The 24,865-nt window shown below is 48.8% G+C and overlaps 1 protein-coding gene across 5 annotated transcripts in view; it reads right to left on the reverse strand.

Moving 5' to 3' along the window:
- Positions 1 to 1,989: 1,989 nt before the first annotated feature.
- Positions 1,990 to 24,865, reverse strand: part of GSN (gelsolin) — a 38,095-nt gene continuing 15,219 nt past the window's right edge. For all 5 annotated transcript variants that reach the window (XM_083161326.1, XM_083161324.1, XM_083161325.1 and 2 more), the window contains 16 exons: positions 20,489 to 20,693; positions 19,246 to 19,400; positions 18,619 to 18,780; positions 18,171 to 18,320; positions 16,596 to 16,685; positions 16,128 to 16,260; positions 15,481 to 15,569; positions 15,005 to 15,220; positions 14,430 to 14,563; positions 14,082 to 14,172; positions 4,393 to 4,563; positions 3,368 to 3,542; positions 3,134 to 3,255; positions 2,977 to 3,054; positions 2,793 to 2,853; positions 1,990 to 2,332 (listed from right to left, as the gene is read on the reverse strand). In XM_083161326.1, the coding sequence (XP_083017452.1) occupies positions 2,163 to 2,332; positions 2,793 to 2,853; positions 2,977 to 3,054; positions 3,134 to 3,255; positions 3,368 to 3,542; positions 4,393 to 4,563; positions 14,082 to 14,172; positions 14,430 to 14,563; positions 15,005 to 15,220; positions 15,481 to 15,569; positions 16,128 to 16,260; positions 16,596 to 16,685; positions 18,171 to 18,320; positions 18,619 to 18,780; positions 19,246 to 19,400; positions 20,489 to 20,684 (2,193 nt within the window). In that variant the 5' untranslated portion in view covers positions 20,685 to 20,693 and the 3' untranslated portion in view covers positions 1,990 to 2,162. The remainder of the gene's footprint in view (positions 2,333 to 2,792; positions 2,854 to 2,976; positions 3,055 to 3,133; positions 3,256 to 3,367; positions 3,543 to 4,392; positions 4,564 to 14,081; positions 14,173 to 14,429; positions 14,564 to 15,004; positions 15,221 to 15,480; positions 15,570 to 16,127; positions 16,261 to 16,595; positions 16,686 to 18,170; positions 18,321 to 18,618; positions 18,781 to 19,245; positions 19,401 to 20,488; positions 20,694 to 24,865) is intronic.

Below are 24,865 nucleotides of genomic sequence, written 5' to 3' on the forward strand. Positions count from 1 at the left end.
TTTGATGTTCCATCGATGGAGGGAAACCATCTGGTTCTCCCCCATCGATGGCAAAAGTATTTAACATCGGCCATGAACCATCGATGATTTCGAATCGATGGCTGGTGGCTATCCCTAATTGCCGCTTAACGGGGGGGGGGGGACGGGGTCGGGGTTTTGAAGATTTTACTAATCTCTCACTTTGATTCTCGCATCCTTTTACATTTCACCCCATGTGTTTTGGGCCTGACCGGTTACTAAACCACTATGGAGAGCAGTGTTTGGTATGGGAAGAAAGGTCTAGGTCCCATTTTCTCCCTGAGGTTTAGGCACAGTATAGAGCAGTTGGGACCTACATAGTTTTGTAGCCACTAAGGCAGCTATTGCCAAGGTGTGAGGGGGGGGAACCTCGGCCCGGCCCAGCCCAGCTATAGGACAATAGAACCGACAAACGTGCCACTGATCCCACACTCTATATAAAAGGGTTCACATGGGGGAGCAGGGCCAGTCACCCGCATCTGGTCATACTACTGACCTCATCATCCTACACGCACCTGATGTTTAGCCGAGCCCGATGACTACCCAGAGATCTGTTAGCTCTCCATTTACCTCTATATTATAGGCTTATTACCAGTTACTTCTATTGCACATACACATTCCGTAGCGCTGTACAGAGAATATTCACCAGTCCTTACCCTGAGGAGCTTACACTCTACTCCCACATGTATGCTTAATTTTGTTGGAAGCCAATTAGCCTACCAGTATATTTTTGGATTGTGGGAGGAAACTGGAGTAAACTCACGCAAGCACAGGGAGAATATACAAACTCCGCACAGTTAGGGCCATGGTGGGATTGGAACCCATGACCTCAGCGCTGTGAGACAGTAATGCTAACCATTACACCATCCGTACTGACATATATATATATATATATATATATATAAACACATGGTGGGGATAGAACCCATGACCTCAGCACTGTGCGGCTGTAATGCTAACCATTACACCATCCGTACTGCCCCGTATATATAACACATGGTGGGGATAGAACCCATGACCTCAGTGCTGTGAGGCAGTAATGCTAACCATTACACCATCCGTACTGCCCCGTATATATAACACATGGTGGGGATAGAACCCATGACCTCAGCGCTGTGCGGCTGTAATGCTAACCATTACACCATCCGTGCTGCCCCGTATATATAACACATGGTGGGATTGGAACCCATGACCTCAGCGCTGTGCGGCTGTAATGCTAACCATTACACCATCCGTACTGCCCCGTATATATAACACATGGTGGGGATAGAACACATGACCTCAGCGCTGTGAGGCAGTAATGCTAACCATTACACCATCCGTACTGCCCCGTATATATAACACATGGTGGGATTGGAACCCATGACCTCAGCGCTGTGCGGCTGTAATGCTAACCATTACACCATCCGTGCTGCCCCGTATATATAACACGTATATATAACACGTATATATAACACATGGTGGGGATAGAACCCATGACCTCAGTGCTGTGCGGCAGTAATGCTAACCATTACACCATCCGTGCTGCCCTGTATATAACACATGGTGGGAATAGAACCCATGACCTCAGCGCTGTGAGGCAGTAATGCTAACCATTACACCATCCGTGCTGCCCCGTATATATAACACATGGTGGGAATGGAACCCATGACCTCAGCACTGTGAGGCAGTAATGCTAACCATTACACCATCCGTACTGCCCCGTATATACAACACATGGTGGGGATAGAACCCATGACCTCAGCGCTGTGCGGCTGTAATGCTGACCATTACACCATCTGAGCTGTCATTTGTATAACCTCATCACAACCCCTGCCCAAGTATGTAGGCACAATATCTGCATCTGGCCACAGGGTGCACCCAGCTTGACCACTTCAGAGACCAGCCTTGTTCCCCCTGGTTGCAGTATGTGAACCGGATTCCTGGCTAATCCGGTTTACGTTCCGTTCCCATTACATTCAGAGAGACCGCTTCTCTTCAAGCTTTTATTACTTTTAAAATATCCAAAAGTAATCTGCAAGGTATAACAAATATTTGGTTATTGCACAGCTAGTGGGGGGCAGGGGGGCTATGAAAAGTCTCTGGGGCATTAGAGAGATTCTCATAGGCAGTGAAGGCACCGGGTCTGCTGATAGGCTCAGCTATCACATATTCAGCTCCGCCAACGCTTTCTCCAGGGGGTCCACATCCCAGAAATCATTGTCCCATCCAAGGAACCAGCCAGTGAATGTGGGGGGCTCAAAGCCTTGTTTGATAACTGCGATGGGGGTCCTCTTATCCCTGTTGGCTGGGTCACTCTCAATGTACTTGGAAGCTAAAAAAAAAAAAAGCAAAGAGGATGGGAGGAGATTATAATCTGGTTCTGGAGGCTTATTCAGAATCTGTGTTATCTATAGTATAATCTCAGCGGGGACACAAGTGCCACTAACCACACACACAGTACGCCATAGAAACCACAAGGGATGCACCCACTTACTTGCAATTCTCAATGGGAAAAACTGATCAGTGACTGGAGAGCTTTAGGACAGATTTGGTGCTGGATCCCCAGCAGCACAGAGTATATCAGGAGATGAGTAATGTGTCAGTGAGGACAGGGCTGCATGTGACAGGGGCAGTGACATGGTGTGAGGAGGTGATAGAGGCAGCAGGAAGCCACAGCCTACAATACCAGCAGGCCAGTAGTGATGAAAGGCACTGGTCATACAGGGACCCTCCATAGCAGTCGTTCTGTCCATATTTACCAACACGCTCAGAAACTGCTGGAATCCACTCACCAGATGACAAGGCCTCTTTCTTCTCATCCTCGTGCGCTTCATTACCGATCCAGACAAACACCTAGAGAAAGAAACATTTTAGAAAACAAAATCTTCCATCACCATAATGATGCCACATGTGTTTTAAAAATCCCTTCTAGCTCATTTATCCGAGGAGATCTGGTACCACCATGTTACACAATACCTGATCCCACGTGTCCAGGATCATCACGTCATCCGTGGCCAGGTCATCCTGCGTCAGCTCTCCCGGGACCTCCTCAATCTAAAGAGAGGTGGGACAGTGGATCAGACGCAGTCGGTAACATGGACCACTCTCACCATCTTGTTTTCGGCTCACTTACAATGAAACGCCCGGTCTTATTGGAGCAGGCGAACAGACGAGGCGGGTGGGTGTTCATCTTGTCCTTCAGCCGTCCGGAAGTGCGGTACGGCGCCTTGCCACCTAGCGCCCCCCAGAAGTCATCTGCAACAAAGACATTGTTACTCCCAGAATCCTTTAGGCAGCCAGCGAGTCAGAATGCTCATTGTCCCTACGTTTATTAAATGGCGGCACAGAAACGGCCATAAGGAATTACCAGTCTCTCTGCCTTCGGCTATCTGTGATCCAGACACTCCAAGGACACGCAGCAATTCCTGGGCTCCTTGTTTCTCTGGGTCGCTGGCACCCTGCCCAATCCACACGTATGTGGCAGAGGGGCTCTTCAGGACAAAGGCATCATTGGAGTTTAGGTTACTGGCGGAAGCATCCACCTGTAAGAGACGCACTTATCAACACTCCTCATTACATTATCTATAAAACACTTAATGGCGAGAGAAAGCAAAGTATTAAAGTTTCAGTAAAAGGTTCCAGAGACTCCAATGCAAGAGGAGAGTGCGACGTTTTAAAAGCCAGATCATAAAATATATATAACCAATTGCGCCGCAAAACACGTGGAGCCATTTACAGTTAACATCCGACTTTTCCATTTCTTTTTATTTTGGGGTTGCAAAGTTTAAAATCGGAAATGATCAACAGTTCATTACATATGCGCATAAGTAATGAGCGGCTCATTGCTATGCACGGCGCTCATTAGACATGCGCATAGTGGGACCTATTAGTTTCCATCAGCTGCAGGGACTGCCCGGATCCCAAATGCACCACCGGCACAGTGCCCATGCGGGATGGACCCCGCTGCCCAGAATGCAGAGGGACCCAAAGTACTGTGCCCATGCCGGACCCCACTGCCCGGATCCCCCACGCAGGTAAGTATCAGGGAAGGGGGGGGGGGGGGGGGAGGAGAGGAAGTAGTGTGGGATTTTAAATACCATTTAAGAGGCATTCCCACTGCCAAAAAAAAAAACAAAAAAAAAAAAAAAATAACCACGGTATTTAAATGTGTAGGACTCTGCTTTTTAAACGGGTTGAAATACCGGTTAACTTTAACCGGTAAATCAACTCTGGCACTTTCCCACTGCAGCCTTAAGCGGTAAATAGTGGGGAAAAAAAAGTAAATTTACCGTTTAAGAGCTGCAGTGGTAAAGGGGCATAATTTACTTAGTCCTTTAAGAGCACATAATCCCCTCCATGTTGAGTACTGCTCTTACAGAAAAGAATCCTTACCTCCACCGCTCTGGAGAACCCAGAGGACGATGCACGGATTTGGAAGAGCCGTGTGTCTGAGTCGGCCGTCTGACCGCCATCCCTGGAGGTTCCCCCTTTGTAGATAATCATTGGTTTCCCCCCGAACAGACTCAACAAATGGGCGGGCTCCTTGCCCTGGACGACTCTGACCTGGAAACAAAAGATATAAAAATCAGGGTTTGACCTGGTCCGATACTGAATTATGGAAATCAGGACCAAACGTGTCCCTGAGTCTTTATATAAATACACAACACTAATTAGTTACTGGGAGCATGCGCTGTACTGGACAGTCCTTATAATGGACCCATCTTAGTAGACATTGCCAATCATGCACGCCTTCAGGAGGATAGGAGCGCTGACCGCTCGCACTGTGCGCCGACGTATTGCTCTGCCTGTGAGATTGGGGGGGGGGGGGGGGGTATAAATAGCTTTGTGGTATTATAGCCCGACTACCACACTTGTTAGAGGCGCACGAATAATGACGTTCTGTAGTTCTGAGACCCAGCACAGATCGGGTATACATGCGTGTGCCAATAATGACACGACTTGTCGCCACAATAACTGGGTGGAGCCACATGTGCGCAGGAAGACCGTAGCAGATTCAGATTAGCATAAGAGTGCAAACCTGGCAGTAAGGGACGTCCACGCGTGCAGCACACAGACCGAACATGCATGTACATGCAGACCCTCCCTGCTCTGCTACACGCGTGTACGGTGCATTGCAGCCACACATTAACCCCTTACTCAGGCCTGTGGTAGGGAGACACCAGATTCAGATTAAAGGGGTACCTACAAATTGCATTTTTCTGCAAATAGTTTTTTGCAGATAAACACATAATGAAATGAACAGGGAGCCAAAAGTTACAGAACGTAATAAAGATTTATTAGGGAGCAACTCTAATAGCTGCAGTCACTGGGGTGCACAGATAGAAGCCCCCCCCCCCTCCCCTCCAAGTATTAGTAGTCTGCCCAGGTTTAGAGTCCACTCAGCCCAGCGGTTCCCATGGCAGCTATTGTCAGAGTCACAAAAGTCTGAATAAATCACTTAAACCAACCACAACTGAGGATCCCGGGTCAACAATTAACCAGTTTATCAGGAACATGGAGAAAGGGGAGTGAGGGTCTGTGTAATGTGTAAGGGAAGTGAGCACTGATCTTGGTATTTACAACCGTGAGTGAGCAGAGCCCAATAAATGTGAGATTAGAGGAGAGATTCCCAATAACTGCAGCGATGTGATCACGCACAAAGGGAGAGCATGCAAATTACACTCCGTGACCAGATGCGGTGGGGGGGGGGGGGGGGGGGGGCGCGCGCAAGACTGCAATCACTACTGTATGATGCAGAAAGCTCACAGCAACATGCAGTATACCTGGGACCTTGAACCCTGTTTGGAGAGAAAATTATGTTTAGAGAAGAATAAAGAACGCCAGCCCTCAAGGGTGCAGTGGACGCACCAGAAGGGGGCTCGGGAGAACCATTGTGCAGGGAGGACCCTGAAACAGCAGTATGATACCCTTGATGACGTTAAGATTCAAAATCCCCCCCCCCCCTTCAATAAATATTATATATAATTTATATCATACATTACACACATTTTCTCTATCATGGAGAAAAGGCTGTGGGTTTGTGCAATTGATTATTCAGCTCCATCAGGTGACCTCTTACACAAATGCCACATTAATAGGAACCACTCCCTTAGTCATTATGGAAAATGGGGAGACGTGCGGAACACAGCGCACACAAGGAAGTAAAGAGCCAGGCTAAGTACAGATCGCCCACCCACCCCCCAGGGGAGCAGGGGCTACCAATTTATAGGTGCCAAGCTGCCTCTCTGCACTGCCGTACAGCAAGCCTCAGAGTATCAACCAATCAGCTGCTGACATTTTTTCTTATCCCAGCCTGTAACAGTTACAAGCTGAATGATTGGTTCTCGCTCTCCAAGGTTTGGGCCTATTCCAGCATACAGGAGTGTCGCCGATCAGAGGAAGTATAGCAGGGTTGCCTACTTTTGAAAAATCATTTCAGGGAGAAATATTAAAGCTAAGGGGCGGGCCTTGCATCGCTAGGGTGCGGGCCTTGCATCGCTAAGGGCTCCCTACAGTATTTTGATAGCCAGGTTGGTAGTGGGGACACTGACAGTGCTGGGAGACCAGGCAGAGGGAAGTCAGGGAAGGAGTAGTGGGGGCAGAGGGGAATCAGGGGAGAGAGCAAGGAATGAATAGTGTAGTGGGGACAGTGCTGGGACACCAGGCAGAGGCATGGGCTGGCTAGCAACTTTCAGCTCACACACACACACACACACACACACACACCCCAGTGCAGCAAGGATTTAAAAAAAGCTATCTATCTCTATAATAAGTTATTGGTAAAATCAATGTCCAAGGATGTTCACCCTTTCCATTACACCGCTGGTAGACACCCTCTGGCTCTCCCCTTCTACCCTGTAATAGCTGCAGGGTCCATAAAGCGCAGCAATGACAGGTTCCTCTGTCTCCTCGGCGCAATATGCACCAGTCAGCCCCAGGACAGTGACACCGCACCTGCCCGATGGAATGCGGTACACTGCCTGAGAGGAGAGTCTGGGGAGAGAGGCCGAGCAAGTAAGTCAGTAGTCGCGGAGACAGTGCCGGGAGAGCAGTGAATACACTTACCCAGCCACCCCTTACACACGCTGTTCTTCGGAAATTCTTCCTATTTCCTCAGTTGCCGATGCAGTGTAATCACGGCGGCTGCATCTAGCGCATGCGCGGTTAATAGCGCGCAAGCGAGGCGGCAGCTGCGGGGGAAAGGGGCCCTCTTCCGGAAGTCCGTGAGATGTCCCAAGATTCCGGGAGTCTCACGGACATTCCGGGAGAGTCGGAAACCCTGAAGTATAGTTACAGAATCACCCACCTGCCCGGAATGTGTTCCCTGCGGGTTTGCCAGCATCTGCTGAAGTGTCTCCATTAACCCTGTCAGTACTGGACCAGCCTACACTAGATTTTATGTTGCGTCTCCGTATAAGGAGCCTCCACATATTAACATAAAGCTCCGTACAGAGTTTAGTAAAGAGGCCATTATTCAATGCGCCCAATTCTCCAGGCGAATCGGGCTGTTTTCACTCCTTGCGGTGAATCTGTTTCACTGAAAATGTGATTCACCCTATTCAATGTTCACCGAAAGCAAACCGTGAATGCCGGACAGTTCTCAGTTTCATGTTCGCTGCAAGTCGCTGGAGTATTTCAATGGGGTTTTCACTGGGATTCGCCGAGAGTGTATTCAATGCACATTTACGAAATGTGCAGCGAATCCCGTTTAGGATTCGCTGCACATTCGCAGGGTTCCGGAGGGCTGGAGCAGTCGCTGCCAGCCCTCTGTGTCACCCTATTCAACTTGTCAGGGGCAGCAAATTTTAACCCCTGCAGCGAATGCCACAGGGAGCTGGGGGCAGGCAGGAAGATGGAAGTCTCCCTGCCTGCACCTGACACTGGAGGGCTGCCAGGACACTGGCAGAGCCCCCCCCCCCCCAGAGATGGCAGGGGGCTCGGATCATCAGCCGCTGCACTCCCTGGTTACGATCGTGCATATGTAATGATCGGGACCAGAGTGCAGTGAATAAATGATTAATGAGCTGCTCTCGGCTCCCGGACCCCTGCTGGCCAAAGTGTATAAAAAAAAAAATAATAATTAAAAATGTGCTTTAAGCACATGATTACAAATAGCATGCCCCTTCTTAGAAAAAGAAATCAGATTTTTTTTACACCAAACTCCCCCCTCCCCCCCAAAACCCTTTATTTCAAAAGATCACATTCCTGTTCACCTAAAAAGATGTCCAATGCAAAACGGTGAATCATGGCAAAAATCATGGAGAAAGCAGTTCTCCATCCTAGCATTGAATATACTCTCGGCGAATCCCAGTGAAAACCCCATTGAAATACACCAGCATTCACCGTTTGCTTTCGGTGAACATTGAATAGTGAAACACATTTTCAGTGACACAGATTCACCGCAAGGAGTGAAAACAGCCCGATTTGTGGAAAAAAACTGGCGAATTGGGCGCATTGAATACGGACCTAGGATGGAGAACTGCTTTCTCCATGATTCGCCGTTTTGCATTCGACATCTTTTTTTTTGGTGAACAGGAAAGTGATCTTTTGAAATGAGGGTTTTGGGAGGGAAGTTTGTAAAAAAAAAAAAAAATCTGATTTTTTTTTCTAAGAAGGGGCACACTATTTCTAATCATGTGCTTAAAGCACGTTTAATATAAATATATATATATATATATATATATATATATATATATATATATATATATATATATATATATTTATATTAAAGAAGAATGGGGTTTAGTGATCCTTTTTCCGCGCCGTGTAGTGGGCTGCACTTCTATCGTACCTAGCTGTTAATATAGGTACTAGATGGGAAGAATAGGAATAAAGAAAGATAGATGTGCGCTCTATTCACCAATTAATCGTCATACATTGGTATATAAAATGTATATTTATTCAGACTTTTCTTAACAATATAAATGGAATAATTTTTCAATAAAAACAATGACAGTCATATGGATTCCAGATTCAGATAAGATGTTTTTCAAGTGAATGACAGGAAGAAGATCCGACTTCAACATAAAATATACTTCTTTAACAAACGAAACCCTACGCGTTTCGTCCCTTAGGACTTCATCAGGGGCAAAAATGAAGATCTGAATGTGAATCAAGTCTGGACAGTGCCAAGCATAAGAGATTCTTCCAACATTAACAGCTGGGTGTGGATGCTGAGCAGATAAGAGAACTGACCACGTCAGTTCAGATAAAACCTCTGTCCTGCAGAGGTATAGGACTTTTGAAACAAAAGGGGGGGGTCCAGTTTCAGCCAATATGTAGCTTGAGGTGAAGCTGCTTGACCACAGAAGTCCACGTTAGTGGTTTAACAAAAAAACATTTTCAGCCGGTATGTAGCTTGAAATGGAACTGCTCAACCACAGAGGTCCACGTTAGTGGTTTATAGGTACAGTAGAAACGTGATATCCAAATCCTGTGGGTGTGCAGCGACAGCAGGACAGAGGTTTTATCTGAACTGACGTGGTCAGTTCTCTTATCTGCTCAGCATCCACACCCAGCTGTTAATGTTGGAAGAATCTCTTATGCTTGGCACTGTCCAGACTTGATTCACATTCAGATCTTCATTTTTGCCCCTGATGAAGTCCTAAGGGACGAAACGCGTAGGGTTTCGTTTGTTAAAGAAGTATATTTTATGTTGAAGTCGGATCTTCTTCCTGTCATTCACTTGAAAAACATCTTATCTGAATCTGGAATCCATATGACTGTCATTGTTTTTATTGAAAAATTATTCCATTTATATTGTTAAGAAAAGTCTGAATAAATATACATTTTATATACCAATGTATGACGATTAATTGGTGAATAGAGCGCACATCTATCTCTTTCTTTATTCCTATTCTTCCCATCTAGTACCTATATTAACAGCTAGGTACGATAGAAGTGCAGCCCACTACACGGCGCGGAAAAAGGATCACTAAACCCCATTCTTCTTTAATATTAATATATATATATATATATATATATATATATATATATATATATACAGTGGTCGAAGTGGAAATTTTGAAGTGGGGGTATGGAAATTTTGAAGTGGGGGTATGGAAATTTTGAAGTGGGGGTATGGAAAAGTAAAGAGTGAATATAGTGCGCACCTTCGGACACCCCCCTGTCCATCAACGTCCCCTGCCAGACTGCCCCGTTGTACAGGGGTATTACAAAAGCACAATATGTGCTGCTGAGTGATCAGAGAGCATCCTGAGGGGGAATTTTTTTTTTTTTTTTTTATCTTCAGATTAAAGTGGGGGTATGCCATACCCCCGTATACCGCCCCACTTCGACCACTGTATATATATATATATATATATATATATATATATATATATATATATATATATATATATATATATATATATATATATATATATATCTCTATCTAGGTGATTCATCGCGCCCTATGGGCGCTCTTCACACCGGCGTAAGGGGCTACGCCCCTTAATTTGTGAACATTTGTATTGTGAGAAATATGGTTAGAATTGTATGAAAGATGCCCTGTATTGCAGCTTCTGGCAGTGGGTGAGGGTCCAGCGTGGCAGCACAGGAGTACCGGACGGTGGCCCTGAGTCAGTGTCTCCTCCTACTGGGTGGGAGTTAGGGTGCATGAGAGCAGGAGGCTGGGATATGAGGCATGATAGGGGTATGTGGGCAACACAGCGTCAGCGATTACCCAGTGGTGGAAGTTACGGTTCAGGAGAGCAGGAAGCTGGGTAGTGATAGGGGTGTGTGGGCATACGGGGGACTAAAGAGGGTGGTGGACACTGTGCAGCTTCTGCCAGTGGGTGAGGGTCCAGCGTGGCAGCACAGAAATACAGGAGTCAGTGTCTCCTCCGACTGGGTGGGAGTTAGGGTGCATGAGAGCAGGAGGCTGGGCGGTAAAGCATGATAGGGGAATGTGGGCAACACAGGGTGAGCGGGTCTCCACTGGCGGAAGTTACGGGGCAGGAGAACAGGAGGCAGGGCAGTGTCCTCCCACATTGATGGCAAAAGTATTCAACATCGGCCATAAACCATCGATTATTTGAAAATCATTGATGGTCGATGGGCATCCCTAGAACTGGAGGAGGGTGGGGGACAGTATGCAGCTCCCGGCAGTGGGTGAGCGTCTCCTCCCACTGGGAGGGAGTGAGCGTGCATGAGAGCAGGAGGCTGTATAATAGTGGTATGTGGGCAAGACATTGATAAAAGTTGTGGCGCTGGTGCAGAGGGCAGTGGAGAAACCTGCAGTGCGGCAGCCAGGGCCGGATTTCCCACCTAGGGGAGGTACCTGCTTGTGGTGGTACAGGATCCCCCATTGTCACGGGGGTACGTGAAATGCGGGAGCGGGGTCCGCTGGGGGGTGGAATTGCCGGAAGGGGGTCTGCAAATTGCGGGAGGGGCGGTGGTGTGTGGGGATCCGCGGTTAGCGGGAGGGGGCGGGGGTCCGCAAATCGTGGGCGGGCTTAAATCGTGGGAAGGGGGGTCCGCAAATTGCGGGAGGGGGGGTTGCGGAGGTCCGTGAATTGCGGGAGGGGCGCGTGGGGTGCCGTGAGTCAAGAGGGGGTGGTGCAGGGGTCCGTGAATCACGGGAGGGGTCATGAATCGCAGGAGGCGGGGGTGTGGGGGGTTGCCGTGAATTGCATGAGGGGGGCGTGAATCAAGGGAGGATGGGCGCAGGGGGGTGGTGCGGGGGTCCGTGAATCGCGGGAGGGGGCATGAATCGCAGGAAGGGGGGTGTGGGGGGTGCTGTGAATTGCGTGAGGGGGGCATGAATCGCGGGAGGTGGGGTCCCCGAATGTGTGAATTAGGGGGCGGTCGCAAATCGCGAGAAGTGCCGAGGGGGCCCGCAAATCGCGGGAGGGGGGGCGCTACGGGGGGTTCCGTGAATCGCGGGAGGGGGCGGCGCGAATTGCGGGAGGGGGGTCGCAAATCACAGTAGGGGGGTGTGCCGTGAATCGCGGGAGGGGGGGGGTCGCGGGGGGCCCTTTTAATGCCGGGAGGGGGGGGTCGCAGGGGTTCCGCGAATCGCGGGAGGGGAGGATGCAGGGGTCCTGCGAATCGCGGGAGGGAGGGGTCGCTGGGGTCCCGCGATTTGCGGGAGGGTTGCGGGGGTCCCGCGTTTCGCGGGAGGGGGTGGTCGCGGAGGTCCAGCGAATCGCGGGAGGGGGTGGTCGGGTCTGGGACGGATATTAGACAGCACTTACATCGACACCATTAGTTCGACAGCTCAATAGGTCGACAGCTCATTAGGTCGACATGTTTTAGGTCGACACTGCCATTAGGTCGACAGAGTCTATGTCGACAGTGAAAAGGTCGACATGGGTTTTTTCACTGTTTTTTGGCCGAAATGTCGACACAGTCGACATGGACACAGTTTGAAGTGTACCGCAGCCGCTCGCTATGCTTCGGGCACGGTGCTTCGCTCGGCACACTATTTTATTCTCCCACCACACCCTAGTGGATAGTAGGGCATGAAATACCGCCTGTCGGCACATGTCGGCTCAATAAACAGTGAAAAAACCCATGTCGGCTCAATAAACAGTGAAAAAACCCATGTCGACCTTTTGACTGTCGACATAGACACTGTCGACCTAATGGCAGTGTCGACCTAAAAACATGTCGACCTAATGAGCTGTCGACCTAATGAGCTGTCGACGTAATGAGCGGTCGACCTAATGAGCGGTCGACCTAATGAGCGGTCGACCTAATGAGCGGTCGACCTAATGAGCGGTCGACCTAATGAGCGGTCGACCTAATGAGCGGTCGACCTAATGAGCGGTCGACCTAATGAGCGGTCGACCTAATGAGCGGTCGACCTAATGAGCGGTCGACCTAATGAGCGGTCGACCTAATGAGCGGTCGACCTAATGAGCGGTCGACCTAATGAGCGGTCGACCTAAAACCATGTCGACCTATTGAGGTGTCGAACTAATGGTGTCGATGTAATGGCTGTCGATGCAAGTGCTGTCTAACAATAGTCCGGATACCGGGGTGGTCGCGGGGGTCCCGCGAATCGCTGGAGGGGGGGTGCGGGGTCCTGCAAATGGCGGGAGGGGGGGGGGTCACGGGGGTTCCGCAAATCGCGGGAGGGGGGGGGGGTCGCGGGGGTCCCGCGATTCGCGGGAGTCACGGGGGGTCCCGCGAATCGCGGGAGGGGTCCTGCAAATCGCGGGAGGGGGGGGGTCGCGGGGGGTCCCGCGAATCGCGGGAGGGGGGGGGGGTCGCGGGGGTCCTGGCAGAGGGTAGGGATGTGCAGGAGTAATGGTGGATGGTGGCTGTGGAGTAATGGTGGATGGTGGGCGTGTACTGTAGCCCTGGCTGGGCGTGGGGAGGTGATGTCAAGGGGGTGGAACGTCAGACACATGAAAGTAAAACTGTTCTACACAGGAACGTTCTCCACAGGGGTTGAGTGACAGATCTGGCTAAATATATAAGAGATATTTTTTTTTTTTTTATACACTTTGGCCAGCAGGGGGCCGGGAGCAGAGAGCAGCTCATTAGTATTCATTTATTCACTGCACTCTGGTCCTGATCAGGGGGGCCAGCTCTGGGGGGCCTCTGCCAGCCCTCTTCAGTGTCAGGCACAGGCAGGGAGACTTCCATATTCCTGCCTGCCACCTTCCCCCAGTTCCCTGTGGCGTTAAAATTCGCCGCCAGGGGCTCGCTGCCCCTGACGAGTTGAATAGGGCGACACGGAGGGCTGGCAGCAAATGCTCCAGCTCTCCGGAGCCCTGCGAATGTGCATTGCATACTGCAAATTGGCATCAGTGCCGATTTCTTCCACCCTACAGTTACATACATTGTTGCAGTAATGGATCTTTGTATAGTCCCTACCAGTTACAGGATCATTTCATAGGACCCCAGATGGCTAAAATGACTGAGCTGGAGACCCCTCATCTCCAGCGGTCCCGATTACCCGAAACCCAACAGTGTTACTGGTCCAGTCTAATAGCACCATGCCGCCCCCCCCCCCCCCCCCCTAAAATATTATAGTACAGAATAGGAGGAGATGCTCAAAGGTTATTAGGCAACATTGGTTTGTGAAATTGTTGTGTAATTAATGACAGGGTGCAGCAGCAGCAGCTCACCTGAACCGGGCCACCCCCCTGCTTCTCATCCAGCTGGGCGCTCAGGAAGGCGGAGGCCGTAATCTCGTCCTTCGTGGAGTCCAGCCCTTGCCTGGAATGTGAGACACAACATTCAGTGAGAAATCTCCGCCGAGACTTAATTACTTACACAAAAAAGTACTGACACAACATGACACCAGCAAGATAAGTGATCATATTTATCACAGAGGTTCTGCATAAACGGTTACATTACCTTTATAAAGAACCGACAAACTGTTGATTCCAATATTACGTGTCCCCCCCCCTCAATACCATGTGCCAATCCCTTCCCACTGCGCCAGAAACACCAGGGCAATGAAAAACAGTTACCATGTGTAGATAATTTGGCCCTTTCTGCCGCCGTGGCTGTAATTGTATAAAATGATGTAACTGTCTCCGCCGTAGAACTGTCCGTAATGAGATTCCGAAACGGGAACTTTCTCTGAAGCTTCGATTCGCCATATCTGCAAAAGATACAAAATCACAAAAGGTAACAAACCAAAGGCGATGGGACAAAGCTGGCGGTGGGGGCAGAAAGATGGAAGCTAAAATAGTAACTACTACGGTAAGACATCTACAGCAAAAACAGCAGTTGTCAGTGACTGCCAAAGATCCAACGCTCTGACTACAAAGGAAGTTTTGTGGCTTGGTCGACGTTAGATAGGAGGCAGATAACATGGGACTATGCTGCCCTCTGCTGGTCAAAAAGGAGAACTGCAATAACTTTAGTCTTGCATGTTGGGGGGGGGGGGTCAGAGCAGTGCACAAAGCGATTTGGGCACTGATCGATAAGCCAAAATGGCCTTGTGTGTACACACCTTGAAGGTTATTATATGGTGCAAAGTGTTTGTTAGTTTTAATCCTAATTAAGACTAAACAATGTGTACCCCCCCCCCCCCACTCACCTGTTTCTCGCCAGAACCGTTATCCACCATTCCGTGCTGAGCCGCCATGGCCGAAGATTCGTGTAAGGAGCTGACATCAAAGGGAACGTTCTCAATCTTGGCAATGTGGTTGGGCACATAGGCGATGCCCATGCCTTCTGTTTGGTCCTTCTCCCGCCAGTTCTTAAAGAACTGTTTGAACAGCGGAGTCTCTCCGTTCTCTGGGAGGACTTGCACCTGAAGGGACATCACAAAATAAAAGCTAATAAAATTCATATCTGTACCTAGAGTACCTTGGTTACTCTGAATACTAAGGAAACTGGAATTCATTAAGCCTCCAGCGCCACCTTGTGAATTTTCAGAGTATTGACAATCGTTTCATTTGTGGGGACATCCCCTTGAGTTAGTCCTTAATGTAGAATAATCCCGTTGGTCAGAACTAGCTCTCCCAATGTCATATCACGGATAGATACAAGGTCTTCTGCTGGTGGCATTACCTGAGTTTGTTTGGGATATCCCATTTTGGAGATAAACTCTGTGGAAGTCTTCAGTGCCTCTTTCTTCTCCTCCAAGTTGGCATTCTTACCTGCACAGGTGACGTCATAATATAAGCAATGTGACAGCCATGCAGATTTAAGAGAAGAAGGCTATAAAATGACGATTACATATGTGACCATGCATTATAAGAAAACAATGCCAAACATAAGAATGGTCACAGAACATCCAAACCTGCTGGGGAGGCACGGTTCTGCCATCTCCCATGGCAACGCTCAAAAGCTTCTCAGCTTCAAAGTGATAAAATGGGGAGTGATCAACAGCCAGCCAATCAGCTCCTGTGACATTTTTCAAACACAGCCTGCGACATGGCAGGTAGGAGCGGATTGGCTGGTTGTTTATCACTTTTGAAGCTTAGTGCATCTGGCCAGTAGTGTCTGGAATAGACAGATCTGCTGCAGATCACTAATGATGTGGGCGAGCTTAATGCAAATATTAATTACTGTTGATTTCAGGGGTGCGTAACTTTCTCTGCGGAGACGGACATTCCGGTCTCAGGTGCAAGATTGATGTGGAATCACCCCCCTTCGTATTCCCTACAACAGGGGGGCATGCTGAGAGAACCAGTCTCCCCTCGCCCAGGACAAACCTTTCCATACGAAGATCTTTCCATCGGAGCCGTGATCCAGGATGAAACAGTCATCGGAATTAAGGGCGGACTGCGTGAACGGATTCTCGTCGGCAACCAGAGACACAGACATGGCACCACCGCCATTGGATACCTAGGTACAGTAATATCACATACCAGAGTTACTCCGCCGTAATACAAATACTCACTGTGGTACCCCCAAATAATGGCAAGTCCCTCCGACCCGTTCCTACAATGCGAGCTGGCATTATACACCGACTGTGCTATGTGTGACAGACTAGGCCCGGGAACCTGATGGTATCCGATAAGCTTCCCCCGAAAAATACTGCAAATAAGTTACAACCGCTATCGTCTCAGGCGGTGGAAACACAAATGGTCATTAACTTCATTGCAAAGAAGTTCTGCCAGAGGAATGTTCCGCTGCCACTGTGCATTATAAGTGGTTTAGTGAAACCTTGCTGTAATTACCTTGTACAGTTTTGCAAGTTTCCTATTGGTGGCGTCCGCCTTAACGTCATCCGAGGGTCCCTCCGGTAGATCGGGCTTCTCTCCCAGAACCTGGAACACAGGGAAGGGTTAATAAAGTCCACCTCATACGCCTCCGTACTGCAGTTCTCAGGCATAAGGTGGAAGACAATATTTTACATCAGCAACCTGCTGCCTTTTGCTGAACTACATGTCCCAGTACCGTAAGCCCGGCCAGGGCCTGGATTCCTGACATGTAGGGGCAATTAGACCTATCAGGTGGTCTATAGAAGACTGTACATCCCATGATACAGAATGAACACACCAGCGCCACCTTCACCCCCCAAACAAAAGGGTGGGGAGCTTCTCATGGATGCAGTCATTACCACATGTATCCAGCAGAGGTCTCACTGCCTGAGGGTGAGAATCAATGCTCCACCACATACGGGCCCTTATTCTGATCGGTGCGGAAATTCCCGCATGCGGACGGACCGCCGATGTTGATCGTCTGCGCATGTGCAGAGGTCACTCTGCGCATGTGCAGGCGATTTCGCCGCACGGATTCTTTATACGCCGCACAGGGGGCGTAGAGGGGCGTGAGGGGCTACTTAGCCTCATTACCCTATGCATACGCCCCCCGTTTCATGGGCGTTCCCATGCAAACGCGGGGCGTATGCATGGTAATGAGGCCGTGACGCGTGGGTACGGGGCGGGCATCTGACATCGCCGGATGTCAGCTGCCCGCCCCCATACATGATTTCACACGGACAAGTGTCCGTGTGGTCTTGTGTTGCGGGACCTGGTGGAGCGTGCGGCCCTGCATTCGATGTTCGGCGACCATCGAATGCAGGGGCTGCTCCCAAGACAGAGGAGGCGTATCCCCGTCCAATTTCATGCGGATCGCCACATATCCGCATACGGACGGCAGGTGGCGATCCGTATGGAAGGCGGGGATTCGCCTGCACGGTTGCGGCCGCATATTCTGATCGGGCCGCACCGATCAGAATAAGGGCCACGGTCTGGATGTCTGTTCTATATATGGGATTTCCTCAGTACCGGTCCTTATGTGTTTGCATGGACGTAGAAACTTGAAAGGAGGAGAGGGGCGGGGGTCTGTTAAACTACTAAATTTAACAGTATTCACATTTAGCGTCTTCATGGATGTTTCATGCAATGTGATCTGACCGCAGCAAGAGGCCAAATCTCTTCCAGATGTAGGAATTTCTTGTCCCCCCCAGCGATATTCTATCTGTAGGCTTACTTTCTTAGTCTGTTCTCATTCGCCCACCTGCGGCGCAGTAATGTTACACAACCATCTACATTTATCCTGTATACCTCCCAGATTAATAAGAGATCCCAGCTGCATGCATTTAATTTAGCAGTGACCCACAGTTCCAGAGTGGAGTATTGCTTGCTGCACCATGCCATATACATTGGTGTGATGTTACACACGGAAGGGGAGGAGTAACAGATCACGGTTTGGCAAAGAATTATTCAAAGAGGAAACACCCTATTTACAGCTGTGATTTGCCTACATTTAGCCTCCAGACATTCATAGGTTAATGTATAAGGCGGCACCTGAATCATTTTCTCTCGCTCCATCCCCTCGTCCACCACGTAGACTTTGGCGCGGCCGTGGCGCTCATTGTCCCGGATATCTTTGGAGACGCTTGTAGCTTTCAGCTTCTCAAACCGGTTGGCCTTTGAGCCGCACCACTGGTAGATTTCCTGCAATCGGCAAATTGGGAGAACGCTAAATACACCATTACTGGAGGGTCCGATACATCGGTATTAATGTTGCTGTACGTTACAATATAGAACTTATGCAGTAAGGAAAGGGAAGCCGGAGTGTCGCTTCCTCGTGGTATATATTCATTTAGATCTGCCTTCCAGGTAACGTAAACAGATTAATTACAGGAAAGCGATTAGACGCCTGTTGTCAGGGCCTGTGCAGAACAGACGCTGTAATTACATCTTCGTGACAACCGTCAATTAACAGCCAAAGAACAGAGCGGAAAATACTTACATCACCCAGATCAAGGATGAAACAATCTCCCTGGTTGAAGCTCGACCACGATACCCCGACCTCTGTGGCTCTGGCCAAGCGTCGGCCTTTGACCTGGAGCAGTCGCTGCACACTCACGTCATTGGAAACCACGTGCGTGAAGCCGGAGGCCACGCCACCAGCCTGAGAGGAGAGGACAAGAAAGCATGGGGAACGGAAACAATATAGGGTGATCGGACCACTGTGCTGCTGGGAGACCCTGCTCCTCACACTATATAACCCATCTCACTCCCTGCTGCCTCCATTCTACTGACACCCTCATCTCCTGATATACTCTATGCTGCTGGGGACCCTACTCCCATTCTAAAATTGTCTGTGGCTTTCTACTACCTCCATGCCCCTCCTCACATGTCACTGCCCCTGTCAAATGCAGCCCCGTCCTCACTGACAACCCTCATCTCCTGATCTACTCTGCTTCTGGGAGACCCTGCTCCTTCTACTATATAACCCATCTCTCACTCCCTGCTGCCTCCATTCACATGCAGCCCTGTCCTCACTGACACCACTCATCTCCTGATGTACTGCTGGGGGACCTTGCTCCTCTCACTATTTATACCTCCCCAGCTTTTTTTTTTTTAAATTGGTTACCTTGTATTTGAGGCCAGATTTGAAGTAACCCAGGAAAGTCGATGACTCGTACCCCTGGACCTCACGGTTTTGGATGGGTTGCCCCCCCAGATGATCGTCCATCTGGACAGTAAAGATGGCCGCAGCCCCGCTCTCATCCTGAGTGCACTCATTGCCTGCGTATAAGATGTATGTATAAGGCCAGTGTCTCTATATAATAACTATGCAGCGTGGTTACATCAGAGCAGTAGGTGCACGTGGGGTGTAGGCAGAAGGGTGGAGACACCCCAATATCTCTTGCCAGAGATAACCTGTTCCATCCAACAGTGAATGCGATTTGTACAATAACCAATAGGATTAAAGCAGGGGGTTATCCAGTATGGGGGACAATTATCCAATAATGATTGTTTGTAAATGTTGCCACATGTCATGTACATCAGCGAGCGATTTTCCTCTGTTATCAGTGTTTGACATGTGGCCTTTTATAGGGCCACATACCAAATCCTCCCCACTTATCGCATAGAATAAGTGTCCTGATGGGTAACAGATGGCATGTTTGGCTGCCAGCCGCTGAGGGTTTATCTGCACAGCAGGGGTGAGAAGATTTGGGTAATCTGCAATATGAACAAGATAATGCAGCTGAACAGTTTATACAGGAAACTGTACGTTGAATCAGGGCTAGCAGGATATGTACACTGCCACTAGCCAATTATTGGGGTGTAGTTACCCAACTCTATCCCAGTGTTCTCTATGGAGGGGAGACAAAGCCTTGGAGAGTTTTCCCAAACCAGCCAATCCCCTTCTGGCATGTATGTAGTTCAGCCTATTAAGGACAACTAAAAGCCCTTTGGTTGCCAGGAGCAACTACCCCATTATAACTCTTGTAAAGGGTTTGATACATCTCCCTCAATCCTTACAACATTACGGTACCCTGCAATAAATATTATAACTGCGATCAGAAGTGTAGCCCCTATGGTCCACCATCAGCCCGAGTGAGGGGGCACCTGCCACAACAGGGAAGGAAATTTGGGTCACCGTGTGCAGGCCCAGCCTATACATAGGGGGAGATGCATCAAGTGGTGAAAAGTGGAGAAGGGTGCGATTGAAAAGTTACCCATGGCAGCCAATCCACTGCCACCTATCATTTTATCAAGTACTTGGTAAATGTAACCTTGAACTCCATTGGTTGCTTCTCCCCATGGCTTGATACATCACCCCCAGAAGTACAATAGACTGAATGCGGATAGAGAGCGCAGTCACTGACCCAGCCAGAAGTGCAGGTCGTACTGCAGGTTCCCCGAGCGCTGCTTTATGGTGTTCAGTACGAGGTAGGCGTCTCCGGTGAAGAACGACCCATATTGGTTCTTCGGAACGGCCACCAGATCAAACTTCTCCACCCTCCATATCTGGAGTCCGGGAGCTTTCCCGGCCTTCTCAAACTCAGGGTGATCAACCACCATTTCTGAATGCTAGACGACAGGAAGACAAGATACAGCGTCAGGAAAGCGGGAACTTGGCGCAGCCATGGCGACTGTGGGAAGGAACATGTGAAGTTAGAGGCACGTACTAGAACATTCCCTGTAAATCCAGAACCAGTACTGTCGGTTTAGTGCATATATTTGTAATCCCAAGATGAAGTAAAGGTGCCCATACACGTTACATTATTGCTGCTTTCACACAGCAAAACCTGCTTTAGACCAGGTATTTAACACGGGTGAGAGCAGGTTTACCCCCTTTCACATCGCATCTAAATACCCGGTCTAAAGCAGGTTTGCGGTGTGAAAGCGATAGTGAAAACTGTAAATTCTGGGGCAGCTTACCACCAACCCCCCCCCCCCTCAAGGCCATCTTAACATGAAGGCCCCCGGGCTTATTCACTGTGCCCCCCCCCATGAATCAGTTTGGCGGACGACCCCCGGGCAGCCTCTCCCCCCACCTCCCCGGACTGGCCACAGTGCACAGAGGAGCAGGACTGATTGTAAGCCTGGGAGCAGGGCTCCCCAAAACACTCACCGCTGCTGGGTGCAGGACAGGAGCCGGCTATCTGCAGCACTCAGTCTCCGGCGATACAGACGCTGGGGCGCAGAAGAGCAGCAGCCAGCCCCACAACACTGAAAGTCTGAAACTGGTAGGACCCTGCGTTTTTATAGTTTCCAAAAAACCTTTTTGTAAACGGTAAGATCACTGCACCTTTCAAGACCCTACAGATTACCGTTTCAAAACTGTAAAAAAATAAAAAAACGTAAATTTAAAAAGGATATATTGTAATCTGGTTCCTGGACCCCTAAGTCTCTGGGGGCCATAGGACGGATAACCCTACGGATATTGCGATAGGTTCCTCTGGTATGGGGGGGGGGGGGGGGGGGGGAGGGAGGGGAAGAGCAGGTATTGCCAAAACCCACTAACCACATTTTGCTAGCAGTCACATTCCCCATAAGTTGCTAAGGGAGATGGGATGCTGCTAGATTTACCAATACTGTTCCCCACAGCCACCAACATCGGAAAGAGGCCTATGAGGTACTGCACTACTTTGGGGGTGGCACAACAGTCCACCACATATACAAAGCATCACTGTGTATTCTAGACAGGGGGAGATTATACATTTGAGAAAGAAAAATACCAAGTACAGTAGTCCGCTCCTGTCATTTGTAAGCACAGCGGATAGGAGTGGGTTGGTACTTTACCTCTTACAGGGACAGATATACTAAATCCTTGAATAGTGATAATCTGCTCTTAACTGTCATTTTTCATAATGAGTTTGTGACGGGACCGTTCGGAAACAATTGGCTGGTTGTTGATTACTAAGTTTAGTGCATCTGGGCCACAGAGCTTATGTCTCCCTGTACAGATAAGAAGCTGCGCTAAAAATAGCCCAGCGGTCCCTGAACCAGTTTTAAATAATGGGGGGGGTGGTGTGTGTGTGTGTGTGTGTGTGTGTGTGTGTGTGTGTGTGTGTGTGTGTGTGTGTGTGTATCACAGTGGCCATTATACACAACACAATAATCAGCAGCGCAGTGTCACAGTAATAGGTTTCCTGTATACAGCCGATTGTGGTGTGCTGACGCTGTGTAACCATTGTGACGCAGAGATTATCTGTACAATGTAATACACATTAGTCAGAGGAAGTGAGCCACAACACTGGAAACCAGCATTGCCGTAGTGGGGGATTGGGTGGCACTCCAGAGGGAGAGACTTCCCTCCCCTGCATATCCATTGTGTATATAGCAAACACATATACTGCAGTGCTGTACAGACATCAGTTGTTCACATCGTTCCCTGGAGGTTCTCCGTATTTAATGAAACTCTTCTGTGTGCTGTATTATGCTCATTGTATCTGTGCCTAGTGGAGAAAGAGCGCTATATAAATACAATATATACAGGACAGAGGATCCAGACTCCCATGAACACAACTAAGGGAAGAGAGTCCTGAGCACAGGGTTCCCAGCAACATAGTGTCCCAGGAGAATTCTGTCCCCAGCCCTCCGGCTTCTGTGAATGTTACTGTAGGAAACCGTTCTGCGAGGTCAGGGAATTGGGAATAACCCCAAACGCTAGGGTCACGTCTTTGGCAGTAGGTGGAAGCCAGTGTCCCAAAACAACAAACATTTCCCGTCCTTCATGTAAATGTTAAAGGATCTGGAATCAAATCTCCCATCCCCAAACCACAAACGGGGACAATATCCCCCCATACATTCAGGGCACAAGATTTTAGATAGTCCCATCACAAACCAGGACTATTGGAGGTATATTATGTAACAGGGGCCAGCTTCAAAAAAAGTGATAAGATGGAGTGTCACAACCAATTTGCTCCCAACTGTCATGTTACAGGCTGGTTTTGAAAAATGATAGGAATAAGCGGATTGGCTGGTTATTTATCACTCTCCACTTTCAAAAAAGAAGGGAGGGGGGGGGGGGGGGGAAGGGAGAGGCCGAGGGCACTGGGCTATAATGACGGGGGGTGAGAAGGCATACTCCAATCAATGTGATAAAGTATAAGTTATATAATAAACTTGTGGAGGTGCTCCCAGGGAGTGGGGTAATTTCAGTCAAAAAGTTTAGATATCCAAGGGAGGATATCGGAAAAAGACTCCCGGGTGGGGCACAGCCTTCTAATGAAAATAAGTTACTGTTAATACAAGCTTTATTAGTTAAAACATGGCCCTAGTTATGGGTCAAGAGAAGACAAAAAGTAAAGACAAACAGATAACACTCATGGACAAAAATACGTGAGAAAGTAGTGAAATATTATTTCAGAGTAGGTCTGTCTGGGGATTCGGCGGAGGAAACACTCCAATAAATCACAGTGTGTACATATACACGTATGGAATCCTACTAGACAGTGGTAGGCCTCAAATACCAATCAATATTGGGAATAAGTGTCAGATTAAGCTTAATAAAGTTTGTAATCGTATTCCTGTAAGTGACAGTCTGGACTGGATGGGTCTGAGTTGCTGGCAGTATAGTATAGATATAGAGACACCTGAGTATGGGTATGCTTAGGGAGTCGCTGCTGCCTGTGCATGTGACGTAAATCAGTGAATGCGCAGTTGAGCGGACTCCAAGAGCGTCACAGGTGTCAGAATATAGATGAGGGAGTTTCTGCTGTTTCCAGGGGTGACCTGTCTGGCTCTGTTATACGATGTACAGCGCAGAGTCGGATCCAGGGTCCCCCAGAAATGAGAGAACCCTGAATAGAAATAAGGTATAAGGTACCCCTTCACCCTATCCCTGGTGTTTGCTGCTATCTTCTGTGTACAGAAAATATGTAGTGAACAGAAGTTGAGCGATACCACCAGGGTGGTGAAGTGTAGAAGGAAAGAAGCAAAATCTGCAGTCACCTGCAACCGTTATTGTATTACTGACCATCAGTCTAAGGTCACTGGACATCCTTTTCCTCATAAAACTACTTCTGCTCTTATTTTTGTACTGCACAAGCAACCGTGCTACCACCCATTGAAGGGCAAACTTTACTTCCTTCTACACTTCACCACCCTGGTGGTATCGCTCAACTTCTGTTCACTACATATTTTCTGTACACAGAAGATAGCAGCAAACACCAGGGATAGGGTGAAGGGGTACCTTATACCTTATTTCTATTCAGGGTTCTCTCATTTCTGGGGGACCCTGGATCCGACTCTGCGCTGTACATCGTATAACAGAGCCAGACAGGTCACCCCTGGAAACAGCAGAAACTCCCTCATCTATATTCTGACACCTGTGACGCTCTTGGAGTCCGCTCAACTGCGCATTCACTGATTTACGTCACATGCACAGGCAGCAGCGACTCCCTAAGCATACCCATACTCAGGTGTCTCTATATCTATACTATACTGCCAGCAACTCAGACCCATCCAGTCCAGACTGTCACTTACAGGAATACGATTACAAACTTTATTAAGCTTAATCTGACACTTATTCCCAATATTGATTGGTATTTGAGGCCTACCACTGTCTAGTAGGATTCCATACGTGTATATGTACACACTGATTTATTGGAGTGTTTCCTCCGCCGAATCCCCAGACAGACCTACTCTGAAATAATATTTCACTACTTTCTCACGTATTTTTGTCCATGAGTGTTATCTGTTTGTCTTTACTTTTTGTCTTCTCTTGACCCATAACTAGGGCCATGTTTTAACTA

This window comes from Crinia signifera, chromosome 9, assembly GCF_055691185.1.
Source record: "Crinia signifera chromosome 9, ASM5569118v1, whole genome shotgun sequence".
Classification (NCBI taxonomy): Eukaryota; Metazoa; Chordata; class Amphibia; order Anura; family Myobatrachidae; genus Crinia; species Crinia signifera.